Source organism: Porcisia hertigi, chromosome 35, assembly GCF_017918235.1.
Source record: "Porcisia hertigi strain C119 chromosome 35, whole genome shotgun sequence".
In the NCBI taxonomy this organism is placed as follows: domain Eukaryota; phylum Euglenozoa; class Kinetoplastea; order Trypanosomatida; family Trypanosomatidae; genus Porcisia; species Porcisia hertigi.
In genome coordinates, this window is record NC_090594.1 from 1655575 (window position 1) to 1676507 (window position 20933).

The following is a 20933-nucleotide window of genomic DNA, read 5'->3' on the forward strand; positions in this document are numbered from 1 at the left end:
CCCCCCCCCCTTCTTCTTCTTTCCGTGCGTCGCGCGGAGCTGTGGTAAAGCGGCTTTAGCCTTGGCGCGGCTTTCACATCCCTGTGCCGTGTGCCATCTTGGTGCGCCTCGAGATCGAGATGCCTTGTGCGGTGTTCACGCGCGTGCATGATGACATCAACCGACTGGAGTCTCTGACAGACCTCTTGATCGAAAACATCGTGTTGGAATACTCTTCTTCTTTCCCCGTCTGAGCCGCGCAGCCCGTGCGTGTGTGTATATGTGCGACCGTCATACACATACACACGGAAAGCGTGCGTGGCAATTCGCCATTTGAGTTGGTCCACCTCTCCTGTGTTTCTCGATCCTGAAGAAGGTTAGTGTGCGTGTGTGTGTCTGTGTGTGTGTGTGTGTAGGCGTTGTGGAAGAGTTTTCATTTTATTTTTAGAGGTGCCAGCGTTTTTGTTTTTTCGCGAACCGGCGCGAATGTGTCGCTCGTTGTGGGTGCTAAAGAGAGAGAAGAGGCGCGAAGTGGCGAGAATGTCCACCCTCCTTCCACAATCGTTTCTTTTTCTCATCGGCATGCCGGCATGCAAGCTGGTCGTGTGCTTGTGTACATGTCTGTGTGGCGAGTTACGTGCAAATGCGAATGTGCTCTCCTGTTCCTCTCCTTCCCCTCCGGGATCTGCTCCCCTGCTGTCCGTTGCGATACCAATTTTCTATGGGACGGCCGCCGGCATCTTTCTGTATGTGCGCTTCTTTCACCTTCGAAGTGTTACAGTCTCTTCTACTGCTCTCTCCTCACGCCTCCCTCTTCTCTCTCCCACACGTTGTTTCTGGCGTTCGTCTCTCTTATCATTTCCTGGGCTCCGCGATGACCAAAGCGAATACACACACACACACACACTGAAGTGCTCTTGAACCCGAGGGCGAAGCAGACAAGCGGTGCGCCGGTACAAGAGGTTTTGTTTGTTCATATACTGTGCGGCCACCACTCACAATGTGCTTTTTCTTCCTCATATTCTTTTTTTTATTATGGGTTTCGGGTATTTTTTTATATGCAGCTATCGGCACGTTTTTCGGCTTGGGTTTATGGGGAAACTAGCTCAGTTCCCCTCCCTTTCTTTTTCTCCCTTCGCTGTTATCGTTTACTGGCATGTATTAACTCTTTGCCGGACTGAAGCAAAATTAAAAAAAGAGGGAGAGAGAGAGGTGGAGGGAGGGGGGGGGGAGAGAGAGACGGTGTGTTTTGACATCATCACCCTCCGTCGAGCATATTTCGTCCTTTTTTAAATAAACTCTGCAACTCATAGCAACGCCAAAAAAAATGATTTCCACATTGTAGAAGGGGCTCTGTGCTGCACGTTTGCAGCTCACTGTTTGTACAGCTATCGGTGTGTGCTTTTGCACTCCGTGGCTCTTTTTTACCACTTTATCAATACGTTTTTTTTTTGTGCAGCGCCTACCCCTCTTCAGATATACGTGACGTTTTTCGTGTTGAACTGGGAGTTTGCACTGAAGCGAAGGGTTTAGACGGTGTGTGTGCGTGGTGGGGGGGGGGGCATCTGCGAATGCCGCCACGTATGCACTGAGAAAAAAAACTTCTTCATAGCAGCAACATAGGACATTCAAGGCAACCTCACATTATATATATACATATATTCCCTTTTCTTCCCCCCCCTCCAGTGGAGGTAGGGGCTCATCACCTTTCTGCTCACTGCGTTTTTTTATATATATGGCTCGAAGTGTACTGAGCGATGCATTTACCAGACCTCGCAGTCCAGAGTTGTCTTCCCATTTTTTTTCCCGCCGGCGTGTGAATTCAGAGCGATTCTCTCTACAGTCTCATCCCCCTTTCTCTTGGTGCCCTGTGCCCTTTCTTTAGGTGACGTTTCGCTTGCTGGATCGCGCCGCTTCCATTTTACACGCGTGTCTGCGCGTAAGGCGTCTCGCAATCGTTTTACTTTCCTCCTCGCCTCTATTTTTTCCCTCTTTTAGGTATAGATACGTATATATCACACATTTCTGTTTGTATCTTTGGCCACTGTCTCTCGCTATCATTATCGTTCCCCCCCCTCCCCCTCCCCCGGGGGGGGGGGGGTAACCCTCTTCCGCCTCCGCCATCCTCCTGTTCACCCCCCACCCCCCATCTTGAATTTCTTTTCTTTCTCTGCTGCACCCATTCCTTAGACATTTCCCTCTCTACCGAACGCCGCTCGTCTTTTTATTCCCTTCCCCTACTCTAGCGATCTCACCCAAGCACTCCAAAGCTCAAATTCCCCCAAAGGGGTGCGCTCCGGTGCGAGTCTTTCATTGGCGAAGTCGTTTTGACGGAGGCAATCGAATGGTACGTGATTTTCTGGATGGATTGAAAGTTCTACACGGGAGGGGGGGTCCGAGCGAGGGGAGGGTCTCGGGTACCATGTGGTCGACCGGCGTCCCGAGTGAGTGACGCACATTCACTGCTATGCAGTATGTGGTGCGGGTGATTTCTGGCGAATGCATGTCCGGGTTTCGTCCGAGATGTCTGGTCCGAATGTATTTTGGTACCCCGGACCCGGGTGTACCCCCCCCCCGGAACGGTTTGGTCCAGTGCACCTTGTGTGCCGCTATGCTCCTGAAGTGGTTTGCTACAAATGTGATGGCACATGTATGTGTGTTTGTTATCTCTTTACCGAATGATTATTCGTTCTCTCTCCTTCTACTTCTGTCTCTTCTGGAATTGAATACAAATCCAGTACGTAATCTGAGTGGGTTGAATGCGGTCTCTGACGCCCACCCACCCAATCCTGAGAACTGGAACTCCTGACGGTGTCTGTTCCGCGGTGAAGTGGTTTTCAAAAAAACGTTGATTTAGTTTAAGCTGTTCCAGGGCCACACGATGGCAGATCAGCAAATCAGTTTGTTGTCAAGGTGGTCAAGAATGCCACGCGAGAGTGTTTTTATTTGATGTTTTCGCATGTGCCCGAGGGGGGGGGGTTCGATCAGCTCTCCTTTTCACCCGCGCCCCAGGTTTTTCAAGAAAGAGAGCGCAGGTCTGAGTTTAACGGATGCGCTTCCTCTGTTGTAAAACCTTTGCGGAAAGCCAACCACCCTCATATGCCAATGGCGTTTCAACACCCCGTGGGCTTTAACAAGGGGGAACCGTTGATTGATTTGTTCCCTCCGTAATGACATCCCTTTCAAATTCTTTACTTTTTCAGCATTTTTCTTCCTTTCAATAGTTTATGGCTGGGCATCGCTGGGTGAAGAAATGGTAGCCAGGATGACCTCAAAAATGGAAAATATATATCTAACGTTTTATGATTCTCGGAATTCTCTCAACACACCATGGAGTCCCGTTGTGTTCGCGATTCCCCTCTGACGAAGATCGGCGGGGCGTTTGTCATCCACCCCGTAACTTTTCTTTGTTTTCTGTCACTCTTTGTTCGATTTTTCTAGTTTAGCGGATTCTCTTGTTTTTCATATTTTTGCCCACTAACAACACGAGTGCTCGTTTCGCCTCGGCTTCTCCCTTTTTTCCCTCGGGCACCACCGTTTGTTCAGTCGGAGCTGATTTGCCTTTGTAGTTTCATATGTTTTCAGATTTCCTTCTGTGATCCGTTGTTCTTGCATGTCCGTTTGGCATGCACACCTTTGGCACAAATGAAGGGGCACTCGGTGCCGGGGGCTTCCCCGGTACCGGTGCCGAGCCACAAGAAAAAACACACAACAGAGATGTAGACGACGTGACGTGTCCCACGCGCGACTGGACGCGAAGGGCGGACGAACGGAACCCCAGTTACGCGGCCACGCGGCTGTAGTCGCGTGCCTGCCTTGCCGCTTCCCACCGGGGTCGCGAAGAACCATGCCATGACCTGCCCCACCTCAAGCCACGCCTCTCTCACTCCCTCTCGGCCTCCTTCTTCCGCGACACCTTTCTCACACAGGTCGGTAGCATCTGGCACTACTGACAAGGGGCTGTGTTTTTTCTATTTTCGAACACCTCGTTTCTATTCCGAGTATACGGCTTAATCGACACTTTGGAAAAAAAGGGGAGGAAAAAGGCGTTGTCGCAAGTCGCTAGACAAGCTGTCTCTACTTCGCTCTTTTGGCGTCATCCCTGTCCTCTCCCCCCCTCCGTCTACTCTATTACATTCAGGTGTATCAATCCTTTGGTGTTTCTCCACCTCCACACATAAACAACTGCCCATATTCCTTTATGCACAGTTGTGTGTGCATATACATATATATATTTATTTCCGTATATTTATAGTTGACTTTTTCTTTCCACTTCCCATTTTCTTCTCTTTTCCCCCTTTTTTTTTGAGCTGCATACAACTTCCCGTGCTTCTCTCGTCTACAGCATATCTTGCCTTTTAGGCTATTGCTCCCTGCTTCTCCCTCTGAGACGAGTATCTGTTTTTTGCGGATGTAAATACAAATACTTGTTCCCCATTCACCTGTCGAGGTCTCTACTTGTGTTCACTCTTCTCATTCTCTCTACAGTCTCATCAATTGATCTCTCTCTCTTCCCCCTTTTCCCTCTCAATTCACGTCAGTCACGTTTATTATTATTATTTTTTTTCGTTGTTGCTGGTTCATCTTGTGTTTGGATCAGTTTTTCCAGTTGTGTAGAGCATCTCTGAATATAGTTTTTAACTGCACCTTTGTTTTTGTTTTCCATTTGCTGTCCGCGCTGGTCCTCCATCTTGACTCTCCTTCCGTTTCTATTTGTTTTTGCTTGCTTGCTCTCCCTCCCCCCTTCCTTTCCCCCCATATATATATATGTATATATATACGTCCACAGTTTCATATTCCCTTGGAATCAAGTGACAATCACGGTTATATACACCACAAAACCGGAGGAAAGGCTTCCCCTAAAAAAAAAACACGGACCACCTCGAAGGGATTTGACGTCGTGGGCATCTGAGGTTTCGGGGTTGTGTGTTTCTCCGCTTTTTTTTCCCTCTTTCATCTCTACCCGTTCTTCCATCTTTCACTACCCCGCCCCTTTTTTCAAGGCTGATAAGGCACATCACTGACGCTGCCACTTCTTGCCGCTGTGCACAGGTGTGAGCAGCGTGGTGTTTCCTTAGGCTTCCTCAAAAGCCTCGAGATCTGCCTGCTTATAGGTTTTACTAGAAGAGTTGAGATACTCGTGAAGCACTAGAGAATCGCGTATTGTAAACCCGAATTCTTTTTCCTTCTTCCTGTAGCTTGCTTTGAGTCTTGCACAGTGTCTGCCAGTGTCGCGAGTGCCCCCCTCCCCACCACCACCACCACCAAAATAAGAGTAACCAACAGTTTCACTGGCACTCCTCTGCCTTCTCTCAAAGCAGCTGACTTCCGCATGTTCTCTACCCTACGTGCACCCGACTGCCGTCCAGATTTTCTGTGCCACCCTCTGAAGGCCATCTATGTTTGAACCTTGTCGGTGTTGTTATTGATATCGCTAGCCTGGAGGCTTCTTTTCTTCGTTTCCCAACCATTTTTCTTCTTATATTCGCTCATCCAAGGGTCTCAAGCCGCGTATTTTTTCTGTTTTTTTTCAAGACTCCTGTTCAGCCGAACGTGCTCCGTGGTTGCCGTACTTTCGTGTTACGCTTTTCATCAGGATCATTACCGCCTCTAATTTTTTTGTTGGGGGGGGGGAGGGAAGGGAGGGAGGGAGAAGCAGGTGGTATTGACGTTCCTGCCCTCTGTTGTCATTGAAAGGCTCTGAAGTGTTTCGCTTTGGCCTAAGTGTGTGCCCTTCGCCACCACCCTATTAACGCAAACGAAGGCAGTCTCTGTTCCTGGCCATTTTTGTTTTTTTTACCCACTTTTTTTTTGCCCATTTGTCTTGCATTATCCTCTGTTTTCCATATTTTGTTTTTATACCAGAAGAGGAGGGAAAGGGGGTGCGAAACCGGGGCGGGGCCTCTTTCTTATTTCATCACCCCGCACGGGCTTTTCTTTGAGTGAGGTCTCATCTCCTCCCCTCTCACTCACACACACACACACACAGATGAGTAGGTCATCGAATGCAGATAGCGTGAACTCCATCGTCGATAGCCTCGACGAGGAGTTTTTGCCCTTCAGCGCCTTCAATCCCCAAAATACCAACGCTCACTATGTGGTGCGCGATTCGCCGCGGGCGAGGTTTAAGCCGAGTTTTGCACGTGTTAATTCGATGGGCTACCGGGGTCACGGCATCGTTGAGAATATAGACAGCACTGTGCCTGTGAACATCTCGTCGTTGCGTTATTGCACGACCCCGCATAGGCGAGGCTATGAAGCCAAGCCGTCCCTTGGGATAACCAGCAACACGCGGCCGCCGCATGTAGTGTACACACAACAAAAGGACGGAGGTGTCACTGGATATCCGCTTCACGCTCGCGATCCGAAGTCGGCGTACTCGAGTGCCACAGCCGAGACTAAGCGCGCTTGCCCAGTTATTCTTGTGCCGCTCTCAACGACGGGGACGGTTGGCACTATGGACAACTCACAGCGGGAGCTGAACTCCTGTTTACATGACACCCAACTAGCACCTTCCTCGGCGCACACTCTCTGCCGCGATGGCGCTCTGGACGTGTCTTTGATGCCGACAGCTTCGACTGTGCATTACACGCAAGGCCCACCGGTAAACCACGGAGCAAGTGCCGGTGCGAATCCGACGAAGGTAGTCGGTGTAAAGGAAGCCATGGAATCAACGGCGGAGCACCATCCCCCTTGCGGGCGTACCGGTACCACCACCACCACCACCACCACAGGGTTCCATGGCCTGTCCAGCCGCAAAGTCACGCCGCACGTGCCGGGTGAACGCGAGAGTGTGAACCCCACGCACAACGATGATGCACACTTGAATAGCGGAGAGCGACCGAGAATGGTGCCAACTCTCCCCGTTAGTGCTACTGCTTTCCTGGCGTCACAACGCACGTCGTCACTGCGCACATCATCGTGGCCATCAGTTGGGTTCTTGACGTCTTCCCAAGCCGGGAAGGTGCGCTCTCTGCTGGCGGGGAGCAGCGGCGAGAGGAATTGTGACTTGTCGTCCCTGCAGCCGGGTTCACCTGCGAGGCGCACAGCAAAGGAAACACACACTTCTCCAGCTCTGCTCACCACGGCCAGCGCTGCCAGCCTTGTAAACTCATCGCCCGAAACGCCCCACGGCGCTTATCCCACGCCGGCGATAATCTTGAAGACGACAGAGAGCGATGCGAGCGGTGGATCAGCATCACCGTGCCATGCCCTCAACGGATACCGGCGTTCTGCGCGGCTGCCCCTCCAGTGCCCAGAAAACAAGCACACTGGCGAAGACAGCAGCCCCGTAATGTTTTCCAGCACACGGAGGCGGTCGATAGCGTCGAGCGCGCTGAACCATTGGAGCAGCTCCAGCTCGAAAAACTCTCACGCAATTTCGTCTTTGGTTGCGCTGGAGTTGGAACAGGCGACACGTCCATCGAAGTGCAGTCCGTCTGCAATGCTCGACGCGCCGTGGGCGCCAGCGAGGGTGAACGCTGCGAGGATGGACGCAGCGCAACCCGCCTTTCATGCCCCGACCCCCTCAGAGGCGCCAACGCGGGTCTCTCACACACTTCGGAAACATTTCTCGGTGTGCGTTGCACCAGCGAAGACCCCTGGCCAACAGCGTGCTCAGGCCTTGCCGAGCAAGCTACAACAGGGGTGCCACGCCCGTATTGACCTTGTTAAGGCCAACGAGAAGTCTCTTCACAAGGCCAAAGCGTAGGTAAGACGAGCTCCCAGCGGAGCGCTGACCCAAGAGATTTCACCAACCCCGGTGCGGTGCATGAACTACTCTGCACGCCCCCTACCCCTCCCGCCAGCAAGGGGACTACGCCCAGCTTCGACAGTAAGGCTCGTGGGCCCGGTCGTTTCAGCGGAACGGCGAAGGAGGCCTGAGTTGCAGTCACACGTCAAAATTGCCTCACCCGCTCATTCGCATTTGTGGCCGAGGCTCCCATCGCGGCGCTCGTCGAGGGATCGCGCGACTTCCTTCTTGATGAGGTCACTACGCTGGGGTTTCGCCTCTGCGGGGCCGACACCACCACACTATTATCTCGGCGGCTCACCTTTGGGCTGCAACTCTCCCGTGGCACGGCTCTCGGTTTCACTGGATCGCGGGTGCAGGTGCTCATCACGTCTCTGCCCTATAGGCGTCGCAGCATGGCGTAGTGGTTGAGCGAACCCTTCGATCCAGAGAACACTTCTCCTACCAGCGCCCTTACCAGTCCTAAAGAAGCCCATAAATAGGGTGTTTCAGGCTCTGGAAAGTCACAAGTGGTGCCTGGGCGTCCCTTCCTCCACCTCCCCTCTCTCTCTTCATGACGATCATGCCTGTGCCAGCGCAGACGTGCGAACGGAAAACAACAAAAAAACACGAACACAGACAAGAAACATACAGCTGCACATTAGGGGGGGGGGGACAAAAAGAAAAATATAGATCTAGGTCTTGTTCCGCACTACAGAGACGATTTGGTGGGTAGTGGATTTCATGGGCGTTGCATCGATGCCCCCCCCCCCTCCCCCCCCAAAAAAAAAATGTTGGTGCTCATGTGTTCAGATTCAAATAGGACAAAAGGGGACTCCCTGACGTCTTTCGCTTTGATTGTAGCGGGCGTGTTGGCGTGCTCGATCGGCGTGAGGTATCGGCAAGACTTTTGCTTTTCCCGATCGCTATACTTGGGACCCCATTCCTGCCTTTTTCGCGATGGACCACACCGTATTGGAAGTCGTTCCCCTTTCTGGCTCTCTCTCTTCTCACACCAGTATTCTGCGACGTGGAAGAAAACTCCGCCCTCTCCTATTCCCCTCACGGCAGCTCACTTCTCCTCCTACCCCCTGGGGGATACCTCCCTCAAAGGAGGGCACAGATGCCTTTGTCGGACTGTCGTCTTGCAGTTCTCTTTGACGGGCGGATCCTTCGCTGGCAGATGGGCATGACACCTTGGATTGGGCGTGCGGTCGGCGTCGCCTATTTATTCCCCTGGCGTATTACCCCTGGACGCCGATACTGCACCTACCGGTGATGTCTCCTTCCCCCCACCATCACCAACCCTACCTCCACGCTTCCTTTCTTTTCCTGTACTTTGGTGTGCGCTTCTCATCGCTGTTCTGTTTCTCGATGAACATGTGGACGCCAACATATTTGGCATATTTTGCTCACATTGATTTCCCCGTAGTTCATGCACATTGGCACGCGACCCATACTCTCCACCTCCCACCCTTGCCCCGCCCCCACGCACTACCGTACATGCAATGAGCTATTGACACCATTCGTGTGCGTCTCTCTCTCTTTTTTGCCTCCTCCGCCCCTCCATTTTTGTTTGCTCTCCTGGAGTACAACTCACCCAATTCGACTCCTTATCATTTTCACCACTGGCGATACTCCTCAAGGCGTGAAAAGAAAGTGAAAGAGGTGAGAGGGCCATTAGTATTTTTTCCCTCTGTTGAGTCTCTTCTCGACAGTCTGCATCTTGAGAGAGATCTTCCGTTTTGCCGTGCCTTTCGGAGGCCTACACGCGTCCTCCTCATAACCCCCCCCCCCCTCTCTCCACTCTACATCCGGAGCGTTTTTTCTTCGCGCGTAAGACTTCCTTGAGTACATCGGCCTATTTTCCATCGCGCAAAGAATCTCGAGTGAGGACACTAGAGGTAAAGAGATACAGGAGGTGGGGGGGATGGTGGAGTGGGGGTGTTCACGGGGCTGCCGGAAAGCAACTAAAGTCACACGCGCAGGCGCACACACACACACACACTGCAAGAGGCATACGTAAGCGCTGACATCCACTCTACTCACATCTCGTCTTCCTTGCTACTGCCGGTGAGTATGGCTGCACAACTTCTTCTCAACCCTGTTTGGCTCACTTGGTCTCTACTGGTCCTCTCTCCTCCTTTTCTTATTTTGTGTTCTTTTTTCTTTTCTCTGCCTTTCTCCGTCTCCGTCTCCACCTCCTTCCATATCTCTGCGTGTAGGTGCGCTGCGCTCCTTGCGGCATTGCACGGAGGTTTACTTTTTTCCCTGTTGTTTTGGTCGTTCTCTCCCCCCCCCTCCCCTTCTCCCCCTCCAAAGGACTCTTTAAGGCTTTTCTTTGGTACGGTTTGTGTGCTTCGTGTGTGTGTGTGTCTCTCACCTTCCCCACACACTTCCCTCTACCCCCCCCCCCCCCCAACGACGGGTGCCCCCTGTCCCTCGAGTCATTGATCCCTCGCTTCTGTGACTTCCCGCACCTCTTTCTTGTCTTTTGGGGCTTTATATATAACCAGCACGCGAGTGCCGTTACACCCACCTACGGCACATCAGTTTTTCTTGGTGGCGCAGAAGCGTTCATGCAATCCGGGCGTCTATCTGCCCCGCTAATGCGCATGTGCGTTTACCACCTGTGCTCTTATACAGTTGTTTTCTCGTCCGCTATTTCGCTTTAAGGTGTGAGCACTGTGAAAGTGTTCGTTGCTCGACTCTACCCCTCTGTTTGTGCGTGCACCTATTCCCCTCCTCCGTCCCGTTCTTTCCCGATCCCTCTCTTCATCTTACTGGTCATTCCCGTTATCGGTGCTCCTCGTATCTCGGGTCCTTCCCCCTTTCCCGTATGTGATCCACCTATTAACAGCGCCTCCTTTTCTTTTGCTGTCATATTTCTCTCGCCTTTTTTCTGTTCAAATCACTCTTCCCCTCCCTTCCCCTCCCCCCCCCCCCCACCGCCGCCATTTAGCCCTGTTTATTCTCCTCCTCCTCCTCCCCAGTCAGCGCTTTTCTCGGTTATTTTCTCCTCCTCACGTCGGGGCGTTTTCTTCCCCTCCCCTCGCCCCACCGGAACTCTTTTTTTTTTCCGGGTCTAGGTGATCTCCCAATTTCGTATTGAATGCGACCCTCTCTCGCCTCCCCCCTTCTCCTCCTCCTCCTCCGCCCCACTCTTTCTGTTTGTGTGTGTGTGGCTGCATCGTTTCCCGCCTCGTGCTCTCACCCCCTCGTTTTTCACATACACGAGGCTCGCTCTTTCCTTCGGTGTTATTTTTATGCGTTTATTTTTTTATTTTTACGCGTAGGGTTTGTGATCTCATTTTATTTCTTTCCCTTTCCCCCCTGATCGCCTCTTTTTTTTTTGCTCTAGCCCCTGCTCAGTACGTTTTCGTTCGACGCTTCCCCCCCCCTTCCTCCCCACCTCTGGCTTGGTGCGTTGTTACGGGCTGTCATCACCTCTTGTGGATATTGGTTGCCGGTCGCTTCACCTCTTTGGAATTACTCGCCTCCTGTCGCTCCACGGCGCCATGATGGATTTTCCCGAGTGGAAGGCGGGTGAGATTGTCGAGGACGATGTCGGCGAATATCTCGACGCACGCAGCGCTCGGGCAGCGAACATGCCGCTCAAGATGCGTCGACAAGGACGCCTTCTACCTAAGAAGAGCACCCAAATCTCCACGAAGCAAAAAACGCTCATCGGGTTTGTTCCAAATGTGGAATGCGACACCGTTGATGACGAGCTCGCTGACATCGGCCTTGGCGGATCGCCCTCCGAAGTCCCCCACGACAGCCGGCAGTTACCCGAGGCGCCGCTGCCTCGCGACGTCCCACTGAGACCTCAAAGGGAACCAATCACTTCAGCGAAGGCGTCGAGGGTGGCGCCGACGCTATCGGCAACACCACCATTATTCACAGGCGCCCCATCATACACGGCGTTCACAGCCGATGTTTCTGCCGCTGATTTGGGCAACACAGCTCTCAGGCACCCTACACCGTCAGTTTCTCAGCGTGTGCCTGGTACACACGGCATCAAGATCTCTATAATGCCGCGTGGCTGCAGCCAGAGCACCAGCCCGCCTTCAACTCCCAGCAACCGTCTCCTGACGTCCCCTTTATCGGAAGTCTCTCTGGCCGTTGGCGACGGTGGCACCAGCTCTGCGGGCGATAGCAGTTCTATGAAGGCTGCCCCGTCTTTCTCAGCCCCTCCAGGAGTGTCTTTGCCACTGGTGAGACGTCAGGCACCCAGCTCTCAACATGATACGCTGTGCAAGTCCTTGTCGGCAGATAGTCCGGCGCCGCTTCAGGCCAAGGTTTCATCGTATGCGCGTTGGACATCGTCGATGGTGAGGGATCGTGCCGCCCCGGCCGGCCGCACTGCATCTGCTTCTTCTAAACGGGTAGAGTCCCGGTGTCCAATGGTGGGGGAGCCCTTGAACGGAACCCGCATCCTTCACAGCTCGAGAATCACCTCGATTGTGCATGCTCCTCGGCCACTGGGCCCGAAGGAGAGAACCGCGTCAGTGATCAAAGGACGTCGTACGTCTAAACCTTCCAGCATAGCTCGGAACACCTGTCACGAGCACATCGCATCGACCCCTCAAGGGAACTCAAAAATGTACAGTGGTGGCGACTCGTACGGTGACTCGTCTCTCCTTGAGAGGACCATTGACAAGGGGAATAGGGACTCTCTGGGAGAGACGCAGGGTCATACTGCCGCCCCCAGCTCTGCATCCTCAACGAAAAACTCAGTATTACAATGGGTCTACGACGCGAGCGCGCAGAGACGGAGCAAGAGGAGGTCATCAGTCACGCTGCCACACGTCGACTCCGTGCTAGCATCCACAATTGGGGAGCTACGCGACTCCACCGCTCTTACACCCGCTGTGGTTGGTGTCAGTAGTCAACCGCCCTGCGCGAGGGCAAAGGCAACACCTCAATACCGCCAGAGTTCACGAAACTCGGTGCCCGGTGGCATCATGGCCCCAGACGCACGCTTTATCTCGAACAAGCCACCTATCGCCTTAAATGCGACAACTGGCAGAATGCCGACATTGCCAGCTCTCACTCACCTCATAGGCCATAGCATCGAAAAACTCAATGAGAATGCAGAAAAGAGCGTGAACAAAACTCGCGACTCGCTCGATGCCGGAACACATCCCAGATCGTCTACCCAACACAAAAATCGAGCGCTGCGGCGACGCACCACAGACTTTGAAAATGTGTGAAGGGGGGGGTATCGTGCCGGTATTCACCCCTTGCAGTCGCCATCCACTCCTATGACGCCCTTGGCTTCCTTTGATATCGACACCAGTCTTTTGGTCCCCTCTTGGGCTGCTCGAAGCCCCCTTCCTCCCCCCCCCCCCCCACGTGCGCGTGTTTGTTGTATCATCGTCTCTCTGTGAGTTGGTCAACATGGGAGCGAAACATGCATGCTTCACTGGCTGTCGTATACAATGAGCGGTTTCCGCATGCTTGGAGCGCATCGGGCTGGGGTTTGGCGCAAAACAATGACACCCCAAAAGGGGGCGTACTCTCACACCCGCTCAGCTTCATGTCCCCCCCCCCCCCGTATTTTGTGGCCGTCGAAGTGGTGTAACAGGGGTCTCTGCATGCCTCAGTATATTGTCTCCTTTAGAGGAGGGCTCATCTTCACCACACAACCTCTTCCCCTATTGTTGTTTTTGTTGGCGAAGGAGGGGGGGGGGGAGTATTTTCATGTGCGCTGGGGTGGTACGTATAGAAAGGGGTGAATGTGGACACGCGTTTATGTGCGTGTTTGTGCACATGTGGATCACATTCTTGTTGAATCGCTTTTCTGATCAACAAGATACACCCATACGTGTCTTGAGTGGTGCTCATTTTTCTTCCCCTGTTCTCCCCTCCTCCCCCTCCCTCCCTCCCTCCCTCCTCCCTCCCTCCCTCCCCCTCCCTCCCTCCCTCCCCCTCCCATCCTATACTGACTGCACCTTTTTTTTCGGTTCCCCTTTTTCTTTCAATCACGTGCGCCCATGCTCATCTATCATTTTTGGTGCTCTTTTTCACGCGAGCCAATCGTCATATATACGTTTCTATCTACATATTATAGAGATTTGGATATTTTCCATAGTTCTGCAGCCACGCTTTCTCCTCATTCTTCTCCTCCCTTTAAATTCGCTCCTCTTTCCCTTACCTTCGTCTCCCTCCCCTCCCTCCCCCCTCCTCTCTCCTTTTCGCTATAACATAAATCTATGCATTTTCTAGCTTATTCCCCCCCCTTTCTCGCCTCCAAGGGTATTTTTCGAACCGATCTACCTGTAGAGGACATGTAAGATATGTGGAACGACTGGATTTGCACCGGGGGGCCCATGGGTTGCTTGGCTGTGTCAAATAGTCTTTCGCCGTTCTTTCCTCTTTCAGGGACTCGGGGTCACCTTCATAGGAAGGTCCTGCCATGGCAACAGTTGAGGCGTAGCCCCTCGCTGTGTTTTTTTTTTGTATCTCCACTCATGTGTTTTGCATGGGATTTCAACCCTCATCCGTTCGAACAAGGATTATTCATTGTTTCGGTGTGCGGATTCCTTGCGATCGAGGGCAGGGACAAGGATATTAAAAGTTTTTACACTCTGCTCTTACCTGGGTGTATTCTTGTTTTGTTTTGGCCTCTCCCCGCCCCCCCCCCCCTAGCTTTGGTCCCTTGGTGGTGTTACACATCACGGTACACGCGTTGGGATAGACAACCATTTATCAGGGCAGGGAGTCAATCGACTTGAAAAAAAAATAGAGGTCCATCGTCGGCTTCCCTCTCTCAGCAATGCCTCGCTGACGTTTGGGGACGTCGCAGGTTCTGTTTGTTGTTTTCTTTCCCCATCATTATAGGAACTTCTTGTATTCACCATCACAACTACAATTTACTCTTAACACACCCGTGTGGATCCCCAGACGTTTATTTATCTTTGTAAAGTGAATGCTTGCCCCTGTCGTGTGAGCCCTTGCTGCACCCCATCAGTGCGATCAAACTGTTTTTTTTTTCGTTTGTTTGAATGTGCTTGTGTTGATCTTTTTCCCTCTTCCTCTTTTTTTCCTCTCCTCTCCCCTCTCCCCTTCCGCTACCTTCATATCGAGGCGCGTGTATAGTTGTTTCTGAGTTAGTGTGAGTCCCCTCCCCGTTATTGCAGTCGCCGCCAGCGTCTTGGGACAGGCTCTCACCAACGCGTCCTGCACGTTCTCTCTCTGGAAAATCAGGCGCCTGCCCATATGTTATTCCCTCTTTCCTGTCCTTTCTCCCCCTTCTGCTCCGCCCTGTTCTCGATTTTTCACTCCCCTCCCTCCCATGTAATCGCTTCGTGCGGTTGTCCACGAAGCCAAAGAGAAAAACAAATTGAAGAAAAATAATGGAAGACAATGGAGTACGGTGACTTTGAGATTTTCACTTTGCCCCCTTACGTCCTTCTTTTCGTTGGGGACGCGTGTGTGTGTGTGTGTGTGTGTGTGTGTCCGATGCGGTATGCGGTTGGGTGCGTCACGAATTATGGTGGTCTCATTAGCGTAGTTGTGAGAGTTTTTACGGTCCCCCCTCCCTTGCGGTTCGAAACCGCCCCCTGTGGGCTGCGCTACCACACCTCGGAGGTGCGGGTGTGTTGGAGCCCTCCCAACTTCACCCTCCTCCTCTGTTTCTGTCGGCTTCTTTGCCGTGTCTCTGACGACAGGGAAGCACCCCCAAGCGCAGTAGAGGGGACTCAGCCCCGACCTTCGAGGGTAGTGGGGGGGGAGGGGGGCAGGGCAGCCCCAACCCATCCTACTGATTCCCGAGGCACTCGTCACGATCGCCATGTGAGGCTTCTACGACTGAAGGGTTCAGTGTGTATTTTCACTCCTTGTATCAGCGGTAGCGGACTTTGACGGCGCTGCAATGGAAATACTGCGACCTCAAGCACAGCTCTACTCTCTGTGTGATGAGGGCGCGTGTCAAAGGTGCGAAGTTGCGTCGCAGCGGGCTCTCCCCGTCTACCTTTGCGTAAGTCCTACACACTTCGAGGTGTCCTTTACATGGGGCGACCTGCATAACGGAAGCTGCTTAGAGGCGACTCACAAGGCAGATTTGAGAGGAGCTGGGGGTAGAGGTCGCTCATGTGGCTGAAGAAGGCCATAGCCTCAAGATGCGTGCATTGCTTCTTCGCACCACAGGATTATGGACCGTGCACCGGCCAATGGAGAGGACGGAGTGGCACATAGACCAAGATGTTGTAGGACAGAATGGTCATGCTCGAAAAAAATGAGCTCCCGCTGTTGACAGAGCCTGCTCTCCCCTCCCTTTTCTTCCCTTATTATTCTTCACCGCGTGACCTTTTTTTTTTATCTGACTCGTTTTTATTCTTCTTGTTGTGGTTGTGTATGTCCTCCTTTTGCTCATCATCATCGTAAATGTTTATGTGTGTGAGTCGAAAAAGCGTCGTTTTCGCTGTGTTTTTATTTTTCACTTTCCCCCCTCTTTTCATCTTTTTAGTTTTATTGTGCAACAAGGGATCTGCGCGTGGTCAGTGTTCATGACCTCTAGATGGTTTTTCTAGAGCGAATATATGCCCTCGGATCTGGAGAGGTGCGCTTTATTGTCTCGCAAAGCTCTCGTGGGATACAGCTCATTGTGTTCTTTTCACTATTTCTCGTTTGCATCCCTGATTTGTCCCTCCCCTCTACTCTTTCCTTTGTTCATTTTCTGCCGTTTTGGGGGAGTGTCTACTCGTCCCCCCTCCTCCCCTCCCCTACCCTCCTCTCCTCTCCCCCAATAGTGGACAGTGTATTCCTGGCAGCCTTTCTTCGGATGCTCACGGTGTGTCACCCCACCTTTTTCCTCAATCTTGTCTTTTCGCTTTATTTTCATCACTGTTTCCCTTTTTATTGTTTTCCTGTGAGGCTCTGATTCCGCATGGGTGACAGTATTCATGATCATTACTCCTCCCTCCCCCTCCCCTTAAAAAAAAAATAAATATACATATCTATATCTATATCGACATCAACACTTTGAGGATGCGAAACGTTCTGAAAGTCAAGACCACGATCATGTAATGATCCGAGTTCGGGGGTAATTCATAGACATGCGCGCGCGCGCGTGTGTGTGTGCACGCACCCCTGTGTGTGTGTATAAGGGTCTGATATGTTTGGTCTGATTTCATTCCCAGGGATCTTTCTCCGGCTTCGTCATCAAATCCCTTTCAGCGCGTCTGTGGCTGACGTCAGCTGATGCCATACAACTTGTCTCCCCCATGTATTGTGTAGCCCACTGTTCACACACTTGTAGGAAAACTGGAAAGACAAGGCATCGCTGTCGATTTTTCCTGCTTCACATTCCAACATGTCTCGAGGGTTCTGCGTTGCTGACGGCTTCGTAGTCCCCTTCCGGCGAACTCGCCTCTTGTTGTTGTTGTTGCACCGTCTCACTCTTTTCACTCGTTTCTCGAACTATTCTCCCCCCTTCTCTTTTGTGTGTGCTCCCTGCTCGATTCATCTCGGAAAACTCTCTGTGACTGCGCATAAACACACACACACACACACCAGAGCGGATAGGGGTCTACCTTTTCGGGTGCATCTATAATGTCAAGAGGACCTTGCTCTTTCTTTCTCCTCCCCCCTTTCCATACTTCCCCAAGCCTTCATCGGTTCAACAGGTGTTTGCCTTTGGTCTCTTGTACACGCGTATCCTCCGTGCGCTCTCTCTCTCTTTTTCCCACACCCACCGCTCTATTCGACGGCGCACTTTTTATCCTCCAAACGCGTTGATCTGCGCGGACACGCAAGGGCATACCTACGATCACTGACGCAACGTCAGGCTTATGGATTGGCCTGAATTCGCGGATCTTTCCTGATCGACTAGGAGAAGCGATCTAAAGCAAGGCTTTTTTTTCTTTGATCCCTCTAGGTGCTCTTAAACACGGAATCAACGACCAGGACTTTAGATATCAGGCGCACCGAGAATGTCGCACCTGACGTGGTCCCACAGCGGCCGCATTCTCTTCAATGCGTTGCGCGTCTACTACTTGCCCGATGAGTCTTCTATTCCACCACTTCGATGGTTGCCTGAGCGGCAGCGGTTCGAGTATCTAAGCAGTGAAAACAATGAGGACGTCTCATTACGTGCCTCTCTGGTGGAACTAGCTGAGGCGTGCTCGGAGCTGTACCATCCTCAGCCCGTTCAGCACCAGTCGCCAGCTGCGCCGTTGAACGGGTACCTCCGCTGTGAAGCGCTTTACGGCGTCCTGCCCCTCGGCGCGGAAAACAACTCCGCTCTGCTCTATGTCACAGAAAAGGAGTACGTCTGCACTCTGCGCGTGGGCGGGGCGGCCCATGATGTGTTCGCTGTGCGAGGGCTGCAGTGGCTTTTTTTGCCGTGTGCCACATCCGCCCTTTCAGGGCGACGACAAAATAGCGGGCGCCAGCGCCCTCACCGTGGCAGTCCGCGGAGCGCAAACACGCATGACGGCGTCAGTGACAAGAAAGCCACCAGCTCAGAGAGCGGCAAGGAAGACCACGAGTATCGGGGCTACCGCAATTCCGACAGCGACGGCTCCCTCAGCGAGACAGAGGGGGACGACGACGCGGAGAGTGAGTCGGATGTCATGAGGCGCTTGCCGACCAAGACGCTATATGATTATCTCGCAGTGCTGAACCGCTTTTGCGAGTCCATCAACACCTCGGATGGCAGCCAGCATGCCAGCGCCGCCAGCGATCTTGGCGGTAATGACGTTGGCCAGGAGAGCGCGTCGCAGTTGCCTGGTATTGTCGGCCCGGCCAACCGCTTCTCTTATTTGTATTACTCGCCAACAGTAGACCTCAGCGCTGACCCAGTGCACCTCATTGCGCTGAGCACCCACAGCGCCCACCCACATATCGATGACAGTGCTAAATCCACTGGCGGTGCCACCCTGAACGAGAACGCAAGCAGCTCGCTTTTGTTGAATCACAACAGCGAGGGAAGCGATGTGACGAACGAGCTTTTTGATCGTCTGCGCTTGTCGAGGCGCGCGCCGCAAGGCGCGGCAAGCCGATGGTGGGAGGAACGGCGCGCTGCCGCCGTTACGCGTCAGCTCTACCAGTGGAACGGTCCGCTTATGGGTGACGCCTTCAACCTGCCCACCCTGACAGCACTAAGGGAAGAGTATACCAGAGGGCTTGCGGAGACGAGAAAAGGGCCGTCCGCTTCGGGGAAAGTGGGGTGCGAGCCGTGGAGCTGCGTTTGCGCTGATGAGCTGCTACGTGACGAGCTTATGCGGTGCCAAAAACGCGCTGACCACAGTGGCTCTGCCACTTCGGCACCCACCAGCACGACACCCGCCACAACCTTCTCGTCGTTGCCCCTTTACATACCTTCTTTTATTCGCGGTCTTGTCGCCCAGGAAGAGGTGCCGCCGTCGGTGCACATGACCCTCATCACTCGCATATGCTGCCGCTGGGCTGGGACACGGTACAACCGTCGCGGCCTCGAGCCTGGCCATAGCGGTGTCGTAGCAAACATGGCGATGACGTCGCTTTGGGTGACACCGCACTCTGCGGCGAGTGCCACTCTCTCCACGGAGAAAAGCAACTCCAACTCAAGCACCAGCAGTTTTGCCGTGTACAGCACACTACGTGGGTCTGTTCCCAGGCGCTGGGAGCAGCCAGCCAACCTCTCAATGAAACCGACCATCAAGATCGCCCCGGTCGGCAACGCGGCCGAGGAGCTAGGCCGCCACGTGCGACTGCTGAAGCAATGCCTGCCGCACCTGCAAACTCTCTACTGTCTGGATACCATGTCCACCTCCAAGTTGGAGGAGCCGCTCTCTGAGGCCTTTGCCACCGCGGTGCGTCGGTACAACGAAGAACTGCCAAGCCCCTCGACGAGCGCAAAAGGTGGAGTTTATGCCCCCACGTCGAGCACAGGGGCGATCGGGGAGGACAAGGGTGGCGCCGCTGCCGCCGTGACCGCAGACAATGGGGAGGAATCGTCCAGTACAGCCAATGTGCCGAATCGAGTGCCCGTTGTCGCGCTGGTGAAGTACAACGTAAAAAAGGCCCTGAAAACGCTCTCTTACGCCGAGATGATGCGCGAGTGTATTGCCAAGCTGGACTTCGCATCTGGAACGGACACATGGCTGGATTTCACCAAGGGCGAGGCACACGCCATCGGCGCTGGGGGCAACAGCAGCGCCACGGCCGGAGCGCCGTCGATGTTGCAGAACAGCACCAGTGTCACGGATACGGGTGGGACTGAAGAGCTCAAGGATGTTACACCCCGGCTTTCACTGGCCCATATGCAGTCAAGGCTGGTGCGGGTCAACTGCCTCGACTGCTTGGACCGCACCAATCTGGTTCAGAGTTTTCTGTGCGCTGCCGTGCTCCCACACATGATACATTTTGTGGAGGGGAAAGTGCGAGAGAAAGACCAGGAGTCGGTAGCGAGGGACAGCTCTCCGATGAGCGACGGTGTCTTGGCACAGGCGTTTGACCGTCTTCGCCTGCTTCTCGCTGCTCAAGGAATGGCCGTTTCACAGCTCTACGCCGGTACGAAGCCACACTTTATCCCCTACCTGCTATGCGGGCATCACCGCTGGTCACAACAAGCGTCGGAGGGTGTCCTGGCCTTGCGTCGGTGGTACCAGCAAAACTTCTTTGATGGCGGCAAGCAGGATGGTGTGTCGCTTATCACGCGCCAACACGATCCTCAGGTGTTCAATGCCGATATTGAGAGCCCCTTTTCCCGCGACCTCAGCGGGATGAACAACCAGGTACTCTGGGGCCTTCTCTTTGGAATCCTGCCGTTCTTGTACAGCCTGGCCATGTGCGTTAGTGGGTGGAGGGGCTTCATCTCCTCCATCTTCCAGCTCCACTACGCGATTTGTTTTTGCTGGGTTGTCTACCTCTCGGTCTTGTACAACAAACTGATGCGCTACCGCGTTACCTACACGAATCGCCCGCTGCTGCTGTACACGCGGCAGGCAGACTGGTGCTGAAGAACAATAACAGCGACTACAAAACACACACATACACACAAAAAGGTCTGATCCGAGAGAGAGGGCCAACGGAGACTTTCTCCTGGTGAAGAAGGGATTAGGCCGCGCAGAATGCCTTCTGTTCTTTTGTATGTACCTTCTTGGTGTGAGCGCTTTGGTAGTCAACAGAGCAGACACACGCGCCTGTGCGTCGCACACGCATACTTTGGTGGCCCTTCTCTTAAGACGACTGCTACCGCTTGAAACAGCGGTTTGGTTTTCGACCTCCGTAT

The 20933-nt window shown here is 53.3% G+C and overlaps 2 protein-coding genes across 2 annotated transcripts; both read left to right on the top strand.

The window, feature by feature from the left end:
* Positions 1-5968: 5968 nt before the first annotated feature.
* Positions 5969-7690, top strand: JKF63_01422 (uncharacterized protein; the record flags this gene model as incomplete). Its single annotated transcript, XM_067897469.1, has 1 exon — positions 5969-7690. One exon carries the CDS (start codon positions 5969-5971, stop codon positions 7688-7690), a length of 1722 nt encoding a protein of 573 aa, XP_067753626.1.
* A 9959-nt stretch (positions 7691-17649) lies between these two features.
* JKF63_01423 (uncharacterized protein) lies at positions 17650-20661 on the top strand (the record flags this gene model as incomplete). The annotated part of the gene is made up of 1 exon (XM_067897470.1): positions 17650-20661. The coding sequence occupies one exon, from the start codon at positions 17650-17652 to the stop codon at positions 20659-20661; it is 3012 nt and encodes a 1003-aa protein (XP_067753627.1).
* Between the last annotated feature and the right edge of the window lie 272 nt (positions 20662-20933).